The 19781-nt window shown below is 46.5% G+C and overlaps 1 protein-coding gene across 1 annotated transcript in view; it reads left to right on the top strand.

Annotated features, from left to right (window-relative positions):
- tanc2b (tetratricopeptide repeat, ankyrin repeat and coiled-coil containing 2b) overlaps positions 1–19781 on the top strand; it is a 107993-nt gene that overhangs the window by 40048 nt on the left and 48164 nt on the right. The window contains exons 3-4 of the mRNA XM_053413451.1: positions 654–725; positions 3343–3522. Coding sequence (XP_053269426.1) covers positions 654–725; positions 3343–3522 — 252 coding nt within the window. The remainder of the gene's footprint in view (positions 1–653; positions 726–3342; positions 3523–19781) is intronic.

Below are 19781 nucleotides of genomic sequence, written 5' to 3'. Positions count from 1 at the left end.
GTATTTATTCAGAGTATAAATCAGTTGCTCCAAAGCTCCTCTGCCGGCCTGTCGTGCTGTACAGTAGATCCCTCCACACTTGAACAGGATTATGAAACGATCCCCTGTGACACTGACTGTGCTGCCCTGTGATGCTACCCCCCCCCCCCCCCCAGCTCCATCCACTGTGCTTAATTCGGCCTGCCCGCTCCCCTGGGCGTAATTGATCCTCGTATCACTAACGTATGTGGATCCATCCAGGGAGACGCCCACTGTTTCACTGCTCGTCCCTGCTCGTTGAACCATGGAGCCCAGTGAGCTCGGGGACTGCTGCTCGACCACAGGACTTTCTTTCATGCTACAGTGGCTGTAATGTAAACTACGTTGTTATCTGCATGGGCAGGCCCTGCCGATGTTTAGTCTAACCATGGGGAGGAGGAAAAAGTGGAGCGTGGTGGCGCGGTCCCCCTTCGCCACCATGAGGGGCCGCCTGGGCCCCAGGAGGAAGGGCGTGGAGGGGCTGTGCGTGAGCAGCCTGCTGGGAGTCCTGCGCTCCCACACCTGGCTGGTCGGGGAGGAGGAGGTGGCCCTGCTGCTGGCCGGCACCTTCCCACGATGCTTCCTGCAGCGCCGAGCTCAATCCCTGTCTTTCTCTTTGTGCTCCTCCTCTGCAGATGGCGGGAGCGAGGACCTGGCAGATGCCCGCTCGCCCGGTCTAGACCCTCACCTGTGCCACGTCGGCCAAGGTAAGCTAACAACATTTATTATGTCTGAAAAGAGAGAAGCTGTAAATATCACAGATTCACGAGTCGTGCCTGTAATGTCTGAGCATCCCAGCTGGGGCTCGTCTTATTTTGAAGCTGTGAATGTGTGTATGTGAGGGAATCAGAAGCAAAATGATTGAGAACCATAACTCTTCCCACCTTTTCCTCCTGGTTTCCACTCTTCTCTCCCTTCGGCCTCGTTCCAGACTCCATTTCTTCTCCTTTAATGTTTTCACGTGAAGGAAACCCGCGGAGGCCTCAGTTCCCGAGCTGTATTTTACTCGACTTCCCAGCTGAAAAAGTTTACGACTACTGGAATTGAAGTCGTATTTACAGTGTATGAATTTTACAGTCTTGTAATTCTGTCTGTAAATCCTGAGTTTCTTCCCGGGGGGTAATTGGCTGCCTCCAGCACAGCGGTGGATGTTTATCAACAGCGGGGGGGGATGTCAGCGCATGGCAGGGAATGTTTTGGGGCAATTATAATTTCATCTCACCTTTTTGTTTTCCTCCTCGTTGCGTGTTTTGAGCCGAGCACCTCGACGAGTAGGTGTTTGTGTTGATTTCCAGTCATGGAGGGAACTTGGCACTCATCGTATATAAAAGTAAAGACCATCATTTCCCTCCAAGTGTTCTCTCAGGGGGATGTTTCCTCCCTCGCCACCTTTCCCATCTTCCCCTTGAATCACACCTTTTAGCTCGAGATGATTATGAAAATAAATTTAACTCAGAAATTCTAAATGCAGCTCTTTGGTATCACTGTTGATTTTAAGATGCTTGTAAGATATTTGCAGAATCCAATACTGGCACGCATTAAAATGAAGTTGGATCTCAACCACTGATAATTGCTACCAGAATACCAATGGGGGGGGAACTTGGTATTCACTCTGCTCTCTGCATACATGAGGAGAATTTCCTGGCGGGGGATGAAACCACAGCTCTGGCTGCTGTTTTTGCTTTTTTTGCAGTGACGTTCCCCAGTGAATGGGTGGACTGACTCCAGCACTGAGAGGGAGAGACTGTGTGAGGATGTGTGTACGTGTGTGTGTTTGTTGTTTCTTCCTCATGTGCAAGTGTGTCTGAGCTCGTTCTGAATCTCCATCTCAGACATGGCGCCGGCTTCCTGTGGGACTGGTGTCTGATAATGGCTTCACGTCTCGCTGTGTGATGTGAGACTGGTGCCTGACCAGTTGGTTTCGCGGCTCCGTCTGCTGGGAGACTGGGCAGCCGGAGCTGATTCACAAAATGGATGTTGTGTTTATAGACAGCTGGCTGGTTGTGTTCACTGGGGAGCGAGTGTGTGAAGTTTCGGGAAAAAAACAAAACAAATCCTTAGTTGTCATGATTTGTGGCTTTAGAAGAGGAGGTGAGTGAGGGAGAGTGGCTGTTTGTGCTCCGGCTGCAATTACTGCTCATTGTCATTTTACAATTAAAAAGCTCTCTCGTGGTCCCAGCTGCTTTTTATTTGGTTTATTTAAACACATATTTCAAATGGTTAGAACAAAATCCTCCCTAATTACTTTAGAATTGTGGGGTGTTGTGTTTCCGTGGGTCCCTCAGAGGTCACACAATGTGTGTAGCTCACAACTGTGAATGTAAACAGCACGTGTTGCCTGCAGGGCTGTTTCCCTCTTCTGGGTCACGCCAATCTTGTTGCACTCGATACTGGTGCTGCACCGGGATCAGAATCCAGGGAGCGGGAGAGGCCGTGCGCTCAGAATACTCAGATCTGTCGTTCAAAACACTTTCTGCAGAAGCTCGACAAACAACAACAGCACCGCAATCCACCAGGAGCCATCAGATAAACACTGTGATGCTCAGTCTTCGATTATAAAGTCCTTGTTTGTCGTTTATCAATGAAAATGACAAACAGAAGCTGCAGCTTGTTAAATCAGTTAAAGGTCCAGTGTGTAATATTTAGGTGAAAGGGATCGATTGGCCAGAATTTAATATAAAAAGATGTGTGTTTCCTCTAAATTGTACAAATTGTTGTTTTCTTTACACTAGAATGAGCCCTTTATATTTAAATACTTTATATTCACATCAGTAGGGGGTCGTTTCTATGTAGGCCGCCATTTACAGTAGCCCAGACTGGACAAACTAAACCTTTTGAGTTTTATTACAACTGAAGGGGAAGGGGAGGGGGAGGTGAGGGGTATTCAGCTGCAACATGCAACTTCACCACTAGATGTCACTCAATTCTACACCCTGAACCTTTAACTGAAGGAAAATCGAATCAGTGAATTAATTTGCAGTGGAATAATTGTTTGTCGAGGCTAAAATCACAGGATGTCAGTGTGTCAGAGAGGATATGAATCATGTTGCATTGCATTAACAGATTATTTGTTGTTGTTTCGTCCAATCTCATTAACTATGACAAATAAATATCAGCTCATAATCATTCTCAGGAAGAGAAATAAACATCCTTTCATTTATTTATCCTCAAATGCAGAACTTTAGCAAAGTTGAATGTTCTTTTCATGTCCTTACATGAAGTATTTCCATGTGAAAACTGTTCCTGGGTCAGTGTTAGAATGTCTTTTTAGATTTGTAATAAAAGCCCCTCACACTACATTCTGTGTTCCCTCCCGTCCCGCAGGTGGCAGCATCGACAGCGACTGCGCCTTCGAAGGAGACTACGCGGTGCCGCCGCTCTCCATGACCGAGGGCATGCAGCACATTCGCATAATGGAGGGCGTGTCCCGCTCGCTGCCCTCCTCCCCGATGCTCACCCACCAGACCATCAGTGTCCGGCTGCAGCCAGTGAAGAAGCTCACAGGTAAAGACCCTGTTACTGCTGACAAGGGATTCACATAGGATTTAAATTACTTTCTAAAATTAGGCAGTTTTCCAATATAGCTGGTTTTGGGAGGAAGCCAACAGAGATGTGATCTGAATCGGGTTCAGATCTATCTTGTCCTCCCCCATGGACTCATTGTACTAAGACAGCCCCCCCGTTTAACCCTTCACCGTGCCCCTGTATCCAATCAGAGAGTCACACTCTGAATTAAGGCAGCTTCTGGGAGTCAAAGTGAAGAGGAGTGGTTTGATTCGCTGATGGGCAGTAATCACTTACCGCAGAGGAAGCATGAAGCCGGTGCCGAGCTGCGGCGTGTGGCAAACACTGTAATTTCCAATTCTTGTAAACACTAAAGTCCTGCTTAATTGACAGTGCCCAGAACAGCTGACGGACTGTGAGCCGCTTCCTTTTATTGCACTCTATCTCCCACCGCTAATCGTTTCCTTCCACACTCATCTCCAGAACAGATGAAATCCCCCTCTCGCTCCCCATTAACTGCATTATTAGTGTGTGTGTGTGTGTGTGTGTCCTGTTCTGGTGCTTCAGTGGAAGCTGTGGTCTGAGGCTCGCCGCTGCACCGGATTTCAAAATGAGAAATTGACGCTGCAGCCTCGCCTGTAATGTGAGCACAGCCTCCACAGTGAAGGGAGAGTGGGTGTGAAGGACTTCTCGAGCTGGATTCAGAAGCCACCACTAGGGTGCACCAGCCTCTCAGCTACCTCAGATCGTTAACTGGTTCTGATGACGCCAGGGGGACCAGGAGCGTTTTACATCACACAGAATGATTTATGGTCTTTCCCCGGCGCGGGTCTTCCAAGCTGTTGGTTTTAAAGAGGAAGCACGCCAAAACAGATTCTCAGCCTCGGTAAGTGGGCGAGCCGCGTCACCGTGGAGGGCTCCGTGTGCGACGGGAATCGAGCTGCCGGTGCAGAGAGATGGAAATGAGATCTGAGACACAGTCGGGGCCAAATCTCCATATTTCTCTTTGATTCTCTGAGCTTCTTTCTCCTTTGTTTTACAGTGTTCAGTGGCAGATACATGGTGAATGAACTGTGCTTGTTTAGCAATACAAAATCAAAGCACTTTACAGTATAAGTAGAATTCACAGATGCCAAGGACACTTCACAACACAGACTGGAGGTGCTGGGGATCGAACCACCGGCCTTCTGGCCTTCCCTCTGCTCCCCAGATTCAGCCTGATTCGATGGCTGCACTTTTCTCTGTGTGTGAATGAGAGTGAATATATTTTTATCTTGATCTGTCTCAGTTGAAATGTTGTTGTTGTCAGAACGGCTCGATCAATGCTTCCTCTTCGGTTTGGTTCTTGTTCCACGCCTGACGCAGGGAGACGTGTCTTTGCCGTACTCGTGCACGTGTCGTCACTTGGCTTGATGTGTGGTACCAGTCAGGTGATGCCGGTTGCGAGGGTGTTGTGTTGTATTTATAGATTTTTACGTGGGAACGTGGAATTGTCTTTTTTCTCGACTGTGTGTTTTCCTGCTTTTTCCGCCTTGTCTGATTTGTTTTACCTTTTGGATAATTTGTCCACTTAAACTTGTCATCTTAAGTGTCCGTGTGTGTTTGTGTGCTTGACAGTGAGGGATTTAATTGTGGCAGGATTAGTCGCTCGGCGTGTTAATCCCTCCAGATTTGTGTCTCTCTGTCCGGCTGGTGTGACACACGTAGCACCGCGGGACTCTCTATCTAAAAAGGGGGATATTGCTTCTGACCACGCTGTTTGTGAGAAGCTCCCTGAACAAGGATCGTCTTCTGATCATTTGTTGATGTGACCTCAGTCCTGGAGGTGCCTGGAGGTGCCTGGAGGTGCCTGGAGGTGCCTGGAGGTGCCTTCTCCTTCAAGTCCCTCAAAGACCTGCGTCTGCTCTCAAGTGGCATCGAGCACCAGATTGTTAGGCCTCATCCACCCCGGCTTTCTCACCCTTTAATTAATTCAACTCAGCACCACTTCCTGCACAGCTTGACACGACCGAGCTTGTGTGTGTGTGTGTGTGTGTGTGAGGCCTGATCTGCTCCCGTGCCAGAGAGATGGCAGAGGTGGGAGAAAGGAGAAAGAGAGGTGACGGAGAAGTGCATTAGAGAGCCAGCAGCAGCAGGTCTGAAGGCACTCAGTCATCTCCCCCCCCGGTGGCCTCCGCCAACCACACCCTCTCGTTTCCCCCCCCGTCTGGCAAAGTGGTGCCGGTGAGTTCCTCCACCTCTCGGCTCTGATGGTTACAAAAACTGACCTTTCTAGAGAATCACTGAGTTTCTGATTTAATCGCCCTCTAGTTGTGGAACAGGCAGGAACCCGTACAGAGCTTCACTGTCACGGTTTGCTCGGATGGTCACACCGGATTTTCTTTGGACATTATTAAATATAAAAGCACTTTTCCACTGCGTTTATCCCAAAAAGTACGAAGACTTTAAAGTGGGAAGAAGAAATCTTGCATTTTATTGGCTCATATTTTTTTCACACAACAGAGATTGCATACATTTAAACATAATATATGTCCTAGCAAAGATATTGTATAGTTAGGGAATAAACATTATTATAAGTAGACGTCCTTCAAACTTAAATAACTTACAAATATTGAGCTATAGACAAAGTTTTCTCTCTGTCCTAATAAACACTGTATTTATGTCAGTAACAACAGCAACACCAACAAAGTAAAAGTATAATTGACAAACTATAATTTAATTATCAAAAATAAAAGTTTGTACATTTTACTCCATTGCTCTGCTACATGACCAGAGAGTGAATCACATGGAGCTGTAGTTTCATCTTCCTGGAAAGAATCTGTTTTAATTTGCTGCTTATTATGAGAAAAATGTACAGACTGTTCAACTGCAACAATTATAATTAATGAATTCCAAATGAATTGTTAAGGTTATCTAGATGGTCTTGTACAGTGAGTCATTAAAAATGTACTTGTTTCTTCCTTGAACTTTCTCGGCAAATCAGTGACCAACAAAACCACAGTTATTAAACACAATTAACTGTCTTAGAACATGGACACATCATTTATTCTGATAATAACAATAATACATTTTTTACTTCATGGTGACTTTCTAACTCAACATTATATATAAAACACAAATCATTAAAATCTCTTTAGAGGCAAAGAGTCCTGACAATACTGTTGTATAAACACAAATATAAACAATACATGACAAGAATAACTAAAAAGAAAAGAAAATGTGAAAAATACAGACAGACAATGAAAGTAACTTCTTATCTGCTTTCAGAGTCATAACTGGAAAAAGAACACAAATAAATGAATCTTTATAGACACAAAGAGTGACTTCCTTTCAATAGTTCCACAGTTGATAAAAATAAACAACCTTTAAGTGTCAAGCAGAGCGGCTCACGTCAAAGATTTTTTTATCTCGCTCCAGTTAATGTCACACTTCCAGAAATTATGCACAAAGTCGAGGTGATTTCTAAGTGCAGTAAACTGAACGCAGCATTCCCAGGTTCATGCAGTAGGCCCCCCCCCCCCTGTGTTTACCTCCTCTACTTCCTTCCCTTTATTCAGCGTCCCCCCCCCCCCCCCCCCCCCCGAGACCCCGAGGGCCAAAGATTGCTCCGTCTCGCGGTGATACCTCAGCGCCTGATTGTTATGAGAGGTAATCACCTGATTGCTTATTTGTTACTTAGCACCCCCCCCCACCCCCCCGCTCCACTCTGAAACATTTAAATAGAATTATTTCAACAACTCTCTCCAGATCACAATGGCCTCTCTTAATTAATGGCAGCAATCAATACAATTACGGTCTCTCCCCTCGGAATGCAACGCCAAGGTAGAAGATTGCGTTTGGTCTTAAAATCTGAGAAAAACAGAAGCTTGATGTGGTTTAATTATAGCACTTCACCCCCCCCGCCCACCCCCCCACCCCCCCACCCCCCCGCCTACTCCTGCTGCAATTATTACAGTAATAAGAGTATATCTAAAAATCCATTGTGGTGCTTACAGTGAGAGCGGTATATGAATGGAGTGGTGATACACTACAATAAGCTCACTTCTAATTGGACGTGATGAAGGTATGAAAGTGCCCAGCTGCAGTGAGGAGGGTCGGGATGAACCAGTGTGCAGAACTGCTTAGTCAGGTTTCACAGCTCAGCGTGTGGGGGGGGGGGTCTTAAAGGACCCGCGTGGAACAATACACACGAGCTCTGGTGGAGGAGCTGCTGGTGACGGATGCTGCATTTCAGGAAACGTTTTTTTTATTCTTGAGTCTATTTTTCATTCAGGGAAGATAATTGTTTCCGAATGGAGACGTGAGGGATGATCCTGTTGAGCCACGTCCAGAGACACTGGATTTTAATCAGGAAATCTGTCGGACAGCCCTGCAGTGATTATCTGATTATCTGTATTTAGATATGAGATCGACCAAGTAACTCATCTCAGGTTTCCGACGTCTCGGATGTGAGAATTTTGCTGCTTTTCATCATCTAAACTTTATATTAAATGAATTCCCTTGGAGTTAGAACTGTTCGGTAAAAACAAGACATTTGAAGACATCGTGATGAGCTTCAGGAAATGTTGACGACCATTTCAACTAAATGATTAATTGATTAAATGAGTTTTAGCCCTGATCTTCACCCTAAGTAGAGCAATCAGAGAGCTCCGGCTTATTTGCTCTTGCATCATATTATATTGCATTGTATTGCCAGATAATAAGTGCATAAACCAATAGTATCAACATGTACTTACCATTTTTATGTTGCTTAGTATATTTAAATTCTGCTGGGTAGCAAAATTTACAGCAATGCATTCTTTTATATTTAAAACCTTACCTCCAAAGTAATAAGTAACTACAACAGTCTGATAAATGCAATGAGTAAAAAGTATTTTATTCGTAAAAGTAGAATTAAATGATAATACACGTGAAGCTGTCAGGAAACAACACGTTCAGTTGCATCAGTAAACATTAACGTGTATAAATCCATCACTTCTGTTTTTTGTGCCACCTCGACTCGTGAATGCATTTAACGACTTCCTGTCCGCTCGGTGCTTCCTGGAAAAGAAGGCTGACACTCGGGACGTCTCAATCTCCCTCTCTCCACGCCTCCTTACCCAGCGCCGCGTTTGTATGGCATCTGTATCCTCTGTGAATATTCCAGATGAACACTGACATTTGGGACGTCTCAATCTCCACGCCTCCTTACCCAGCGCAGCGCCCAGAGAGAAACCGCTCTTCAATTATTGTCATTATTTCTTGCTTCAGCCGTCCCGGCCGCCGCGGCCCCTCCGAATCATTTGTTCTGCTGAAAGGAAAATGTGACATTTTCAGCTTCTCTGTCACAGGTGAAATACAAAGAGTGACGGTTAAGTGCAGAAAGGAGTAATTGAAATGGAAGTGCGATGCCCTCAGGAGGAGCACTAGAGAACCATTTGGATTAAGTGCTGTGACAGACATTCCTGTCATAGTTTAGTCCTCGGCCAAGTAGTGTGGATCTGTCAGTGATGAGATATCATGACAGATCTCCATTATTCTCTATTAGATGTAAACATCAGGCCTTTTGCCGCGTATATGCAACAGCACGTCGATATAAAGTCACTTGAGCGAATGAAAACATTCCTGTATCTGACATTTGTTGCCGTATTTTCAAATGCAGAATATGAGAAGAAGGAACAGGTCAACGGCTGAAAGATGGAGAGTCTGATGCAAACAAACCAAAAAGTTTCACTGCAAATATCAGAGAAAGGGAAGGAAGTCGGTTTGATGAAATCTCGTTTGTGTGTTTGCAGACAAAATCAAATATGCAGCACCTCATATGAAATGCTGGATTTCATCAGAGGGTTTTGTTTATGCTGTAACTTCATCGTTCAGTTTACACATGAATCTAAAACGAAATATCTAAAGTTCAAGTCTGGGATGCAAAAAGGAAATTATCTTAGAGCAAGTTTATTGATTAAAGATGTTGTGAAAAACGCTGTTATTAAAATAATAACCGTGGACAAAGAGATCAATGATCATTAGAATATATAATAGGTATAATAGGTATAAAACCCAAAGGGAATAATGTGGAATTACACAAAACAACCAATTAAATATTTCAGCATTAAACAATTTCTAACATAAATCAAACTACTGATTGTAGCTTATTACGAAAAAGATAAGTTATGTTACGAGGGGAATAAAGATGATATAACATCTAACTGCTCTCATTCATTAAAGGTCTTTTTATTTACAAATATCAGCCACCGACAAAAGTCTTGTTTCTTCTCTGCCTCTGTCTCTCACACACACTTATGCAACCTCCCCCGAGCGAGTGAATCTGTGCTTATTTCAGTGATAATAGTGTTACAGTTACAGCCGAGCATGTGATCAGCCACCCCCACTTGTAATTCCACTGGATCCCGTTGCCTTTTCTTGACAACGTGCGACACACAAACACAACACACTCCACTGGTATCAATCCTCAGATTCTAAATGTTGAGTTCAACGAGGGGGAGAAGAATAAGACGTTTGATGAGAGGAGGATTCTGTGGTTCAGGAGACGTGGGCACTTTGACCCGTCACCGTCTTTTTGAGGCTTGTTGGCGACGCCGCCCTCGGGGGAAATAAGTGTGACCGGAGGAGATTAATAAAAGAGAAACACTCTGAAAACAGCAGACTGACAAAGTGTCGGATTTGAACCGAGACAGAAAATGAAGACGCTCCCCAATAAACTCCGGTCCCTTCGAGGGCCTGAGCCCCTTAAAGAGCTTTAAAACATGGCCGCAGCTGTGCCAAGACAGTTTCAAGGGTAAAACAAGGACAGACGGGGATGCTTCAGCCCAAGAGGAAGATGGAGTAGCTCTTATTGAAACTCTTGCTCCTGTCATATAACACCCCCCACCCCCTCCTCCCCCCCCCCACCCCCCACTCATGGTCTCTCTAACGCTTCGTCCACAAACGGACAAAAACTCCCGTTCCTCCCTCCCTCCGTTCTTTTTCTTTTTTTTAATGCCATTCTCCTTCCTCCCCCAGTACCCACCCTTCTCCTCCCCCTCCTTTTTTTTTTGCTCCGCGGTTGCCATGACAACAGCAGCACTGCACCATTCATCTGTTGGAGACCTGAGCTCCTGTTCCCGTGGAGCGAGCGGGCGGGCGGGCGAGCGAGCGAGCGAGCGCCCTCTCACATCTATACATAACACGCTAAGCGCCGATGCAGTCACGCAGAGCTCGACCAGCAGCTCGGTCCTCTCTGTGCTCGACTCTCTGTCCTGCCCTGTTGTCCTTTTCTTATTTTTTTATTTATTTCATTCAGCGGCGGAGGTTTCAGTCGCCGCTGGCCCCCCCCCGGTGCGTGCCGCCAGTGTCACCTCTGTGTCCCCCCCCCCCCGACCGCTTTCCCCCAGTGACACAGTGACTGCTGCGTTCTTCCTTCCTCCTTCCCTTTGCCTCCCTCCCTCCGTTTTCTATCCTCGTCGTCCTCCTCCTCCTCCTCCTCTCTCGCTCCTCCCGTCACTACCATATCTGCCCGGCTCCGTTTCACTTACTGCGACTGAGCTGAGCCGGCAGCATCAGCTCTGAAACCTGTGGAGATTTTCCTCGGCAAAGGAAACAGGAGGAACCAGAGAGGAGGAGAGCATCTGCACCTCCGCACTCATCCTCCCCTGCTCCGCTGCAGACGTTCCTCCTCTTCCTCCGGGTTTTTTCTCTTCTTGATTTTGATGAACTGGTCGTCGCTCAGGGAGGAAGGACTGCTGGTGTCGCTGGAGGGGGAAGGTGGGGAGCGGGTGCCGTACTCCAGCCTTCAGGAATGCCAGATCTGGTTTGAGAATGGTGAGCGCCGCCACACCCTCTTTTGCTTGTTCCATTCCTCCATTAGTGCCTGAGAAACCGTTCCTCCCCTTGTCACCTGCTGCTCAACCTCTGCCCGGCCCGAGCTGGCTCCCGGTTCCATGCGCTCTCCGATCCCGCAGCCGGGGCGGCGGTGCCAGTCGCCGTATCGAGTGACGTTCATGCGGACGTGGGGCTGACAGGAGGGAGGAGAGCAGGAAAGTGATTTCTCTCCCTGAAATGATGCATCTGTCAAAGGGCTGCACTGTGATGACAGTGTAGGCTGGAGGACCTGTGAATCAACCACAACGCCAAGTGCTATTTTTCGTGGCGAGCTGGTCTGTTTCATGCGTCAGCGTGGGTGAGCATTCAATTGTCTTTGAGAGTGTGTGTGTGTGTGTGTCCAAGAACAAGCTGTGGGTGGCTAATGGTGCTTGTTCTTGTTATTGTGCGTCTCACTTTTCTTTCCAGAGCACAGCCTCATATCTACCATACGGTTGCATAAACGGGTTGGTAGGGATAGTTCCCCCCCCCCCCCCCCCCCCCCCCCCCCCCCCCTCACACTGTGCAGGCGGCAGCAGCAGCAGCTTGTTGTTGTGTACCAGAATCACCCCGTCATGTGCCGAGATGTGGTTCCTCCTTCCAGCCCCGGTGCTGCGGGCTCCCTGCCTCCCTGCCTCGTCCCAGGGGACCGCTAGCTGGTGTGTGAACGGAACAAAATGTCTCAATAACACTATCTGCCAGCAAAACACAAGCACCTCATCAGCAGCTGCCAGCGCCGGTCTCAGGTGAATGGGTTTTGATGAGGCGCCCACAGTCGGCGTTCGCACCACTTAGCGTCACCACCTGGAGAGTGGTTTGATGAGCCGAGCTGTCATTGAGGACGAGTCGGCCAGTGACACAAAGGACTCCGATTTCAGGGTGTTAAAGAGGCATGATTGTGTTCATAAGTGTTTCCTGGGTCGAGGGGTTTGTTCTGCACCTGATGGCGAAGGGTCGTCCATGATGATGGACAGCGTCCTTCCTCAGGATTGTCCTCTCCCTGTCTTTCTGGACATTTAATGCGAGAAGTTGTTATGTCTGAAAAAAATAGTTACAGCTATTCACCAAGGAACCGACAAGTCTTTGAGACAGTTCGCAATCGGCTATGAGAGGATATGCGATACCGTGTCTTTCCCAAGGTTACTTCTCATCTCTGCGTTTCCGCTTCAGCCCGAGTTGTGGCCCACGTCCTCGCCGGCGATTTAACAGATATTATGTTTAACACAAATCACTCAAAGCTTCTCAATCGTTGTCGCCCACTTTCCCCTGAAAATCCGCCAAATAGACCTGGCAAACCTTTTGCTGCGCTTCAGAGTGATATTGATTTATGTAATTGCTCAATTTCCCCCTCCCTTCAATCCCTGTGAGCCGGTGTCAGACAAATGGCCTGTGAGCGTCAGATAAGTTATGAAATAAATATGTCGGCGCATCTGAAATGCAGCCTCCCGCGGAACAAACCCTGTTGGACTTATCTTGAGTGGGTCTGATAAATGAATATGGTCTTAATTATGGGATGTAGTGACAGTGCGGCATCTGAGTTTCGTGTTTCACCGGCGGAACCTGATTGCAGAAGCTGTCCACTTAGCGGCTCTATTGACAGGTGGTGACACGCCGCTCTATGCGAGACGCCCCGGCTGTAAATCAAACACCGGTGACACCTCTGTCCTTCTAAACCCAGCTCATACAAGAAGAATCTACTGATGAGCCGCACGCCGGGGTCGCCCGGAACTCGTGGGAGGGTGTCGTGTTCCCCGTGATCCCCCGTCAGCCGCGCGGCCCGCTGACTTCCTGTTACCGCCAGGCGCCATTTTCAACAGAATCCGAAATAAGTCAACGCGAGAGGCAATGTGGCTCGACTTGGGTAACAACTCCCCGGTATCTAGAGTTACCGTCTTTTATTATGATGAGGGAAATTGCAGTCAGTGCCACCATTAGCAAGATGAAGTCACCCTCTTGTGTTCTCGACCCCCCCCCCCCCCCCCCAGGACCGAGCTCTAGTAAGTCAGCTTCTAGTGTCTGTGCCAGGTAACGACCTGCAATTAGGCCTGTTTCCCCCCAAAGCTTTCAAAACAGCTCCCGTTTACCTTCTGCTGAAGAAACGTGACCCGGTCAAGTGCCGACCGTACAATTATAGACGCATCTGTTATATCTCCCTCTCCTTGTAGACCTCTGAAGGAAGCTGTTTCACCCACATGCCCAGTCATCTCGCTGACAGCAGCGTTTTACAAAAGTTTATGAATAGTTTTCAAACAAGCCACAGCACAGAAATAGCCCCTGTAGAAACTGAGACTGTTTGTTGATGCAAACAAAGAGTCAGTGTTTGACAAGTTTCTGTGACACTTCGTTTACTTAACATACTTTTTTTTGGTGATGTTGACGTTGGTGTTCCTCAAGGAACTCTTCTCAGCCCACTGTCTTTTACACATGATACCTCCTGGTACTGTGATCAGTGTTATGCCGACGATACACTGTTTGATATTTAACTTTTTAGAGATACAACCAATTCTGTAACCACACAAATTCCCAGAGGCTGAGCAAAGTCCAGAGTTAAAGGAGGAGAAGACAGGTTTTCTTCACGTAGGACTCGGTTGAAAGAGATGAACCTGTGAACTTGAATATATATTCAGCCGTCAGCCCAAGATTCACAGAATTAAGAGCGATTTCAGACTCGGGGAGCTGAATCTTAATTTTTATTTCAATTTGCTATAATAATAATATCAAGAGTCTGTAGCTGTGGGGACGTAGATAACCGCTTCTCCTGCAGCTTTAACAAATGTTAAAAGAAAAGATCCCATTAAGCCACTGTTAGTGACTCTGTACTGGCTGAACTGGTTCTTATTGTTTGTTTTATCTTGAAACAACCTTCCACCCTTATATCATCCCCACTTCTCTTACACTGGAGAGGCTGCGTTTTTGTGAAATAGCTTTTCTACTTGATCCTAGAATAGAAAAAGTTGCTCTGTCTTATAATTTTAAATAAGAAAACCCATATTTTTAACTTTGCCTGGTTTTCATTGGCATTTATTTGTTTGTCTGTTAGTTCTCAGACAAAATACAGTTTGGACTTCTATGATTTCTGATATGAGTGTTTGTATTTGTGTGTCTGCATTGAATTTAATGGGGCTTAGTGGAGGTATATCTATCTTTGCATGAGAGCTGCTGTATAAATAAAGTTAGTATAACGGTCTCACCACCCCTGAGCGCGGCCGCTGCTCTGGTTTGGTTCTACCTGGATCTTCAGCAGCACCGTCTGGGGGAAAAAAGTGGGAAAGAGAAACCCGCAGTGTGCTATTAATAGCTGTGATAATGATTTGCTTACAAAACAGAGCAGTGGGTTACATACACCACCTCACTGCTTTCTGTGAATGCTGGCGGTGGAGAGCTGAGCAAACGTTTTTCCTGCGAGATACACAAACGCTCACTCACAGGGGCCTAGAGAAGAAGTGTGTGGTTGTGTGTGTGTGTGTGCGTGTGTCCGCGCATATCTGAACCCCTTCCAGACGACTGCACAAGGACACCAGCCTCTGCATTAGCATTCACCACTTGTCTGTCTGCCGTTAACTTATTTGCTCAGTCATTTCAGGGCGCTGAACCGCTATGAGGCACTTGTCTGGATCACGGCTCTGACTTTGAGCGTCTGCAGTCGGTCTGCTAACTACTGTGCGTCTGCCGGGGTTGCATAAGAGCAACCATTGATTACTGCGTTTGTCAGACATGAGAGGAATTCAGGGGCGGCGGCGGCGGCTTTGCTGTTCATTTCATGTCCTGCTGGATATAGCAGCAGATGATCTCAACATCTTAATCAGAAGCTTGATTGGAAGCTTTAAAACTCAGTCATGTGGAGCTTCTCCTCTGTTATGGACTTGCTTTAATTGAATTCCTTAATTGAAAAGCAGACGGGGGACACTCAAAGCTCGTCCTGGTGTTTCTCAATGACGAGGGCGTGGTCGTCGGGGGTATGTGCAGCCTGCAGGGTAAAAATATCTCCTCTAGGGACAGAGGTCAACGCAGCCCGGCTATTATTAGACCGCTGTGTCCTTGGCAATTACGCTACTTTCCCTCTGTTAAAGTGGTGTCACATTTAACTTCAGGAGAGCCCGCCTCTGTGGCCCCATGCTGAGGAGGAGGTGGTGGTGGGGGGGCGTGTGATAAGTTCGGAGTCAGGCCTCCGTGTCATTCTGTCACAGAAGGAGCAGAACCATGTGAAAAGGAAGTTAACAGTTGCTGCCGAGCTGCTAGGGCGGAGACATAATGGCCGGAGTCCTTCAAGAATGAAGGGATTGTTCACCAGAGGAGACAGCTGGACACAAAGCTTTCAGCGAGGACGTGAAGAGGAAACACACGACAGGGACCAGGAGATGTGACGGTAAAAAATAAAGCAGCTCGGAGCAAGTAGAAGGTTCGGTGTGGGGAATTTTAATAAAACGCCACACTGGGTTTTTATTCCTTCTCTTTATACAAGAGTGTGGTCTTTTAGTTTCAGAGCAGGCCTTGTACATTTCACGGTCAGATTTTGTAATGCTTTAACTTTGTAATGCTCTAACAGATATCTTCAGCTTCAGCTCTTCTATTCGTTGCTTCTGCTTCGGTTTCTGCAGGAAACCCAGTTGAAGTAACCGCTCGTACCGGAGTCTAATAGAAGTAAAGCTGTCAACACCTGGAATTTTATTAGTTGGGGAATTTTGATTAACAGAATCAGCCTGAGTGCGAGGAGAAGAGCTGAAGCTGGCGAGCTGGAAATCTGTCCAAGAAAGAAAATATCTGAGTGAAAGCACTAGCAGGAGTTATTTGAGTGCAAGCGCAGGGGTTGAGTGAAAGCATTTCAAAATCTGATCTTGAAATACCACCCTCTTGAACAATGATTGTAAAAAAAACATACATACTTGCAAATTAACATTTTAAAATGCTATAAATTAAAAAAAATGTGTATGCAGGATGTTCCTCATGTGCTTTGGGCCCAACTTCAGTGGTAACTTGAGGAACCGCTCTGAAAGCCCCGTGTGAGCAGAAGCTAACTCTGATTCACTGTTTAGTTCTTTTCCAAATCTTTTGAAACCCAAACACATTTCAGTCGGAGGCCGAGCTTCTGCATGCAGATCCACGCTTTGTGAAAGATCCCTGTGCTTCTGGTGGATAAACAGCTCCTACCACAACATCTCCCCCCCGCCTCCATTCAGGCCCTCCACATTATCCTGCTCATTTGTTGATGCGGCTTTGATATCACTGGTGAGCAGCATCCGAGCTCAATGAGGTTACGTGAAATGCTGAATTAGCGTCTTTTTGGGGCGAGGGAGAGCTCGTCTAATGAAGGTTCTTAGAACATCAGCCCCTCCTCCCGCCTTCTTAAAATTCTGCCTGTGCTTCACCTTGCTTGGCTAATCCTCCCAGGGCTGTAATGATGGATACACACTCCCACGCAGACACACACTCGCACGAATGCACAGAAGAGGGAGAGGCAGCCAAGCTAATGGACTTACACTTGCTGCTGACTGTCAGCAGCCTGTGTTTTGAGGCCGGGACTGAGACGACTGGCTGTGTTGCACATCTGCATTGTTTTGTTCAACAAGTCAAACGAGACGAGCGCAGGAAAATCCCCTGAGCTCCCTGAGCCGGATAACTGTCCACACGCTGGGAACAAGCCTCTGGGTCAGACATTATAAAACAGGTGGAACTCATATGAAACAGCAGGTTCAGAGCTAAGCCCCCGACTGTTTATCAGCAACATCTGTGTGATTTTATTCATGGGAAAATGCATCAAATGAGTCACAGAAGATTAGAATGTTTATTATTGAATTGAATAAATCTTTTGTACTGGCATCTCTTTTGAATTCACGAGCCTCCGTGTGGAGACAACCTGCTTTGTTGTGGAGAAGATTGTATTCAAAGTCCTGCTCGACCTTTTCACAGACCACACGTGATCAAATACATGTTTACCTTTGTCGAGGAGGTCATGTTGTTATTGACCATAGTTTGTTTGTTTGTTGGATTCATTCAAAGTAAATGTAGCGTTTACATGGATTAATTACTGGGCAATGTTATCCATAAATGTTATTGTTATTTGTCACTGAAACAATATCTTGATCATAGATTATCATAGAATATCCTGGAAATGAACGACGCCATCTTTAGCCATAGACATAATTTAAAACCAGTCAGCCCAGTAGTGATCAGGGGACATAGATTCTTATCATATAACTAATTCAAATTCACGGGAATAATGTGAACATACATCCGTGTGACGAGAACTACCTAAAATTGAACGTATACTTTGACTTTTGACTTCTATTAACATGGAGGAGGCAGAGTTTTCCACCTCCATATACAATTTATAGTCTTGATTTTGAAGATATTTAATAAATCAGCTGTTTTTAAGTTCTAAATTAATTATTCAGCTCAAAACTACGTCTCATTTGAGCATCAGTTTCCCTGTCTAATATCCTATATGTTTAATAAAGTCCTTTACAGTGATCTGTTAACAGCTGAACCAGATCTTCCAGCTCTATTGGGGGATATATTCTAAATGTAGGAACTTGAACATATGTAAAATAACTGTAAAGGCCTCTTGGTTGTCCTCACATTTTTAAGGAAACTCGATAAAGTGGGTCTATTTATCTATCCATCTATCCATCCATACATACATACATACATACATACATACATACACACATACATACATACATGCAGCTACAAAGCTCGTCCCCAGCGTCTTCCTGAGCTGAATTCTTGGACTAGCGAGGACGGGGGGGGGGGGGAAGACCCGGGTCCCGTGAAGCCGCCGAGATCCGTCAACACCGACAAGCTGTTTGATTATATCTCAGCAAATGCGTGGGCACCTTGAAGCTTTCAGTCTCGGTGGAATCTCCGTCTTCCGGCGTTTGCTGCCGCCGCCTCAGACGAGTGGACAGGACTCGTCTCTTTCCCCGTGCTCCGGTGTTGCCATAGCCACCGGGGCAGCGTGGTTGGTTTGTGTAGAGCTGTGTGCAGACAGCTGGGCAACGTGCACGTCCACACCCACATTATTGTTCTATATATATATGTGTGTGTGTGTGTGTGTTAGTGTGCACACGTGTGGGGCACATGTCTTTGTCTGAGCGTGTGCCCGAGGTGACATGTAACTGAGACGCTGCAGACGATACTGCGACGCTGTGTGTGTCTGTGCTCTTTGTGATCGGCCTCTTATCTGAAGCAAATGAGAAAGTGTGCGTTTGCATATGAGAGAGTTTCTGATTCATATTCACGTCTTGTCATGTGTTTGTCGAGAGCCCAGGTTGAGTCTGAGGGGGCTGTCACGTTGAAAAGAAGCTTCGCTCTTTCAGATGCACAACGCCACATGAATTTGAATCACAATATTGACTTAGGGCTTGTGGATAATTTCACCAAAGGCATTGTGTGTGTGTGTGTGTCTGTGTGTTTGTGCGCTCGCTCGACAATCTTGGGAATAGAGATCAGCTCTTTTAAAATGTTCACATTGTTGTGTAGCCCCATTTATTGACACCAGTCTCTCTCCGCATCGCCTCCCCTCTCCCACTCTAATCTCACATGTACACTTCCATACGCGACACATGCATATTCATATTCACACCCTCACATCCAGCGCATGTAACAAATATCTATTTCACGGCCACGTGCATCTGCACACCCCGGACTAGATATATTTATTCATAAGCTCATTAGAGGAGTGGATTTGCCTGCTGCCATCCATCACACTGTCACCCATCCTCAGCCTGGCCCACGGTGACAACAGCAGAGGAGAGAAGTCCCTGGGATTTAGTCTGGTGGAGCCGGTGCCACAGAGGGGATTTACTCCAATAGACAGTGTCACTTCACCATTTTATAGAGGTGAGATCAGGGAGGCAAATACAAAAGGAACGGTAATCTCCCATCCACTGTAGAGTTCATCCAGAAATTGATATTCTGCAGGAGGAATACAATTTAAAAAGAGAAAGTCGTAGTCTCTCAGCTTAGAGGTAGAAAACTGCAGAGTAAAGGTCAAATCAGATTCTGTATGTATATATATATATACATGAGTATCTCTGTGCTGGTGCCCTTGCAGACACACAGTCACGTGAAGGCTCAGTCCTTCACACTCACCTTGGAGCTGGTTACAAGCTTGTGCAAGCTGTTGCAAGCTTGCCAGTGCAGGTGCAAGAGCAGCTTAATGATATAAGTCCGGGCTGTGGTGTGAAGGGAGTGAATAGAGGAATGACTTGATGGACTCTGGTAAAGAATGGCCAGCCCATGCCGACGACCATATGTTTCCACCTTCTCAGTGGCCTGATGTGGATTTCTCTCGAGCAGGGACAGAAGGGTTCCATGTCAGAATACATCATGTGCATCTCCCTCCAGGTTTCTGTCATTGCGGTGGATCCAGTCGTGGATAACTCAGGTCCCTTCCTCCTCCTGGCTGTCAGCTGTAGTTTCTC

This window comes from Pleuronectes platessa, chromosome 21 (genome assembly GCF_947347685.1).
Source record: "Pleuronectes platessa chromosome 21, fPlePla1.1, whole genome shotgun sequence".
In the NCBI taxonomy this organism is placed as follows: Eukaryota; Metazoa; Chordata; class Actinopteri; order Pleuronectiformes; family Pleuronectidae; genus Pleuronectes; species Pleuronectes platessa.
The sequence above is the reverse complement of the archived record's forward strand: the minus strand, read 5'-3'. Positions and strand labels throughout refer to the sequence as shown.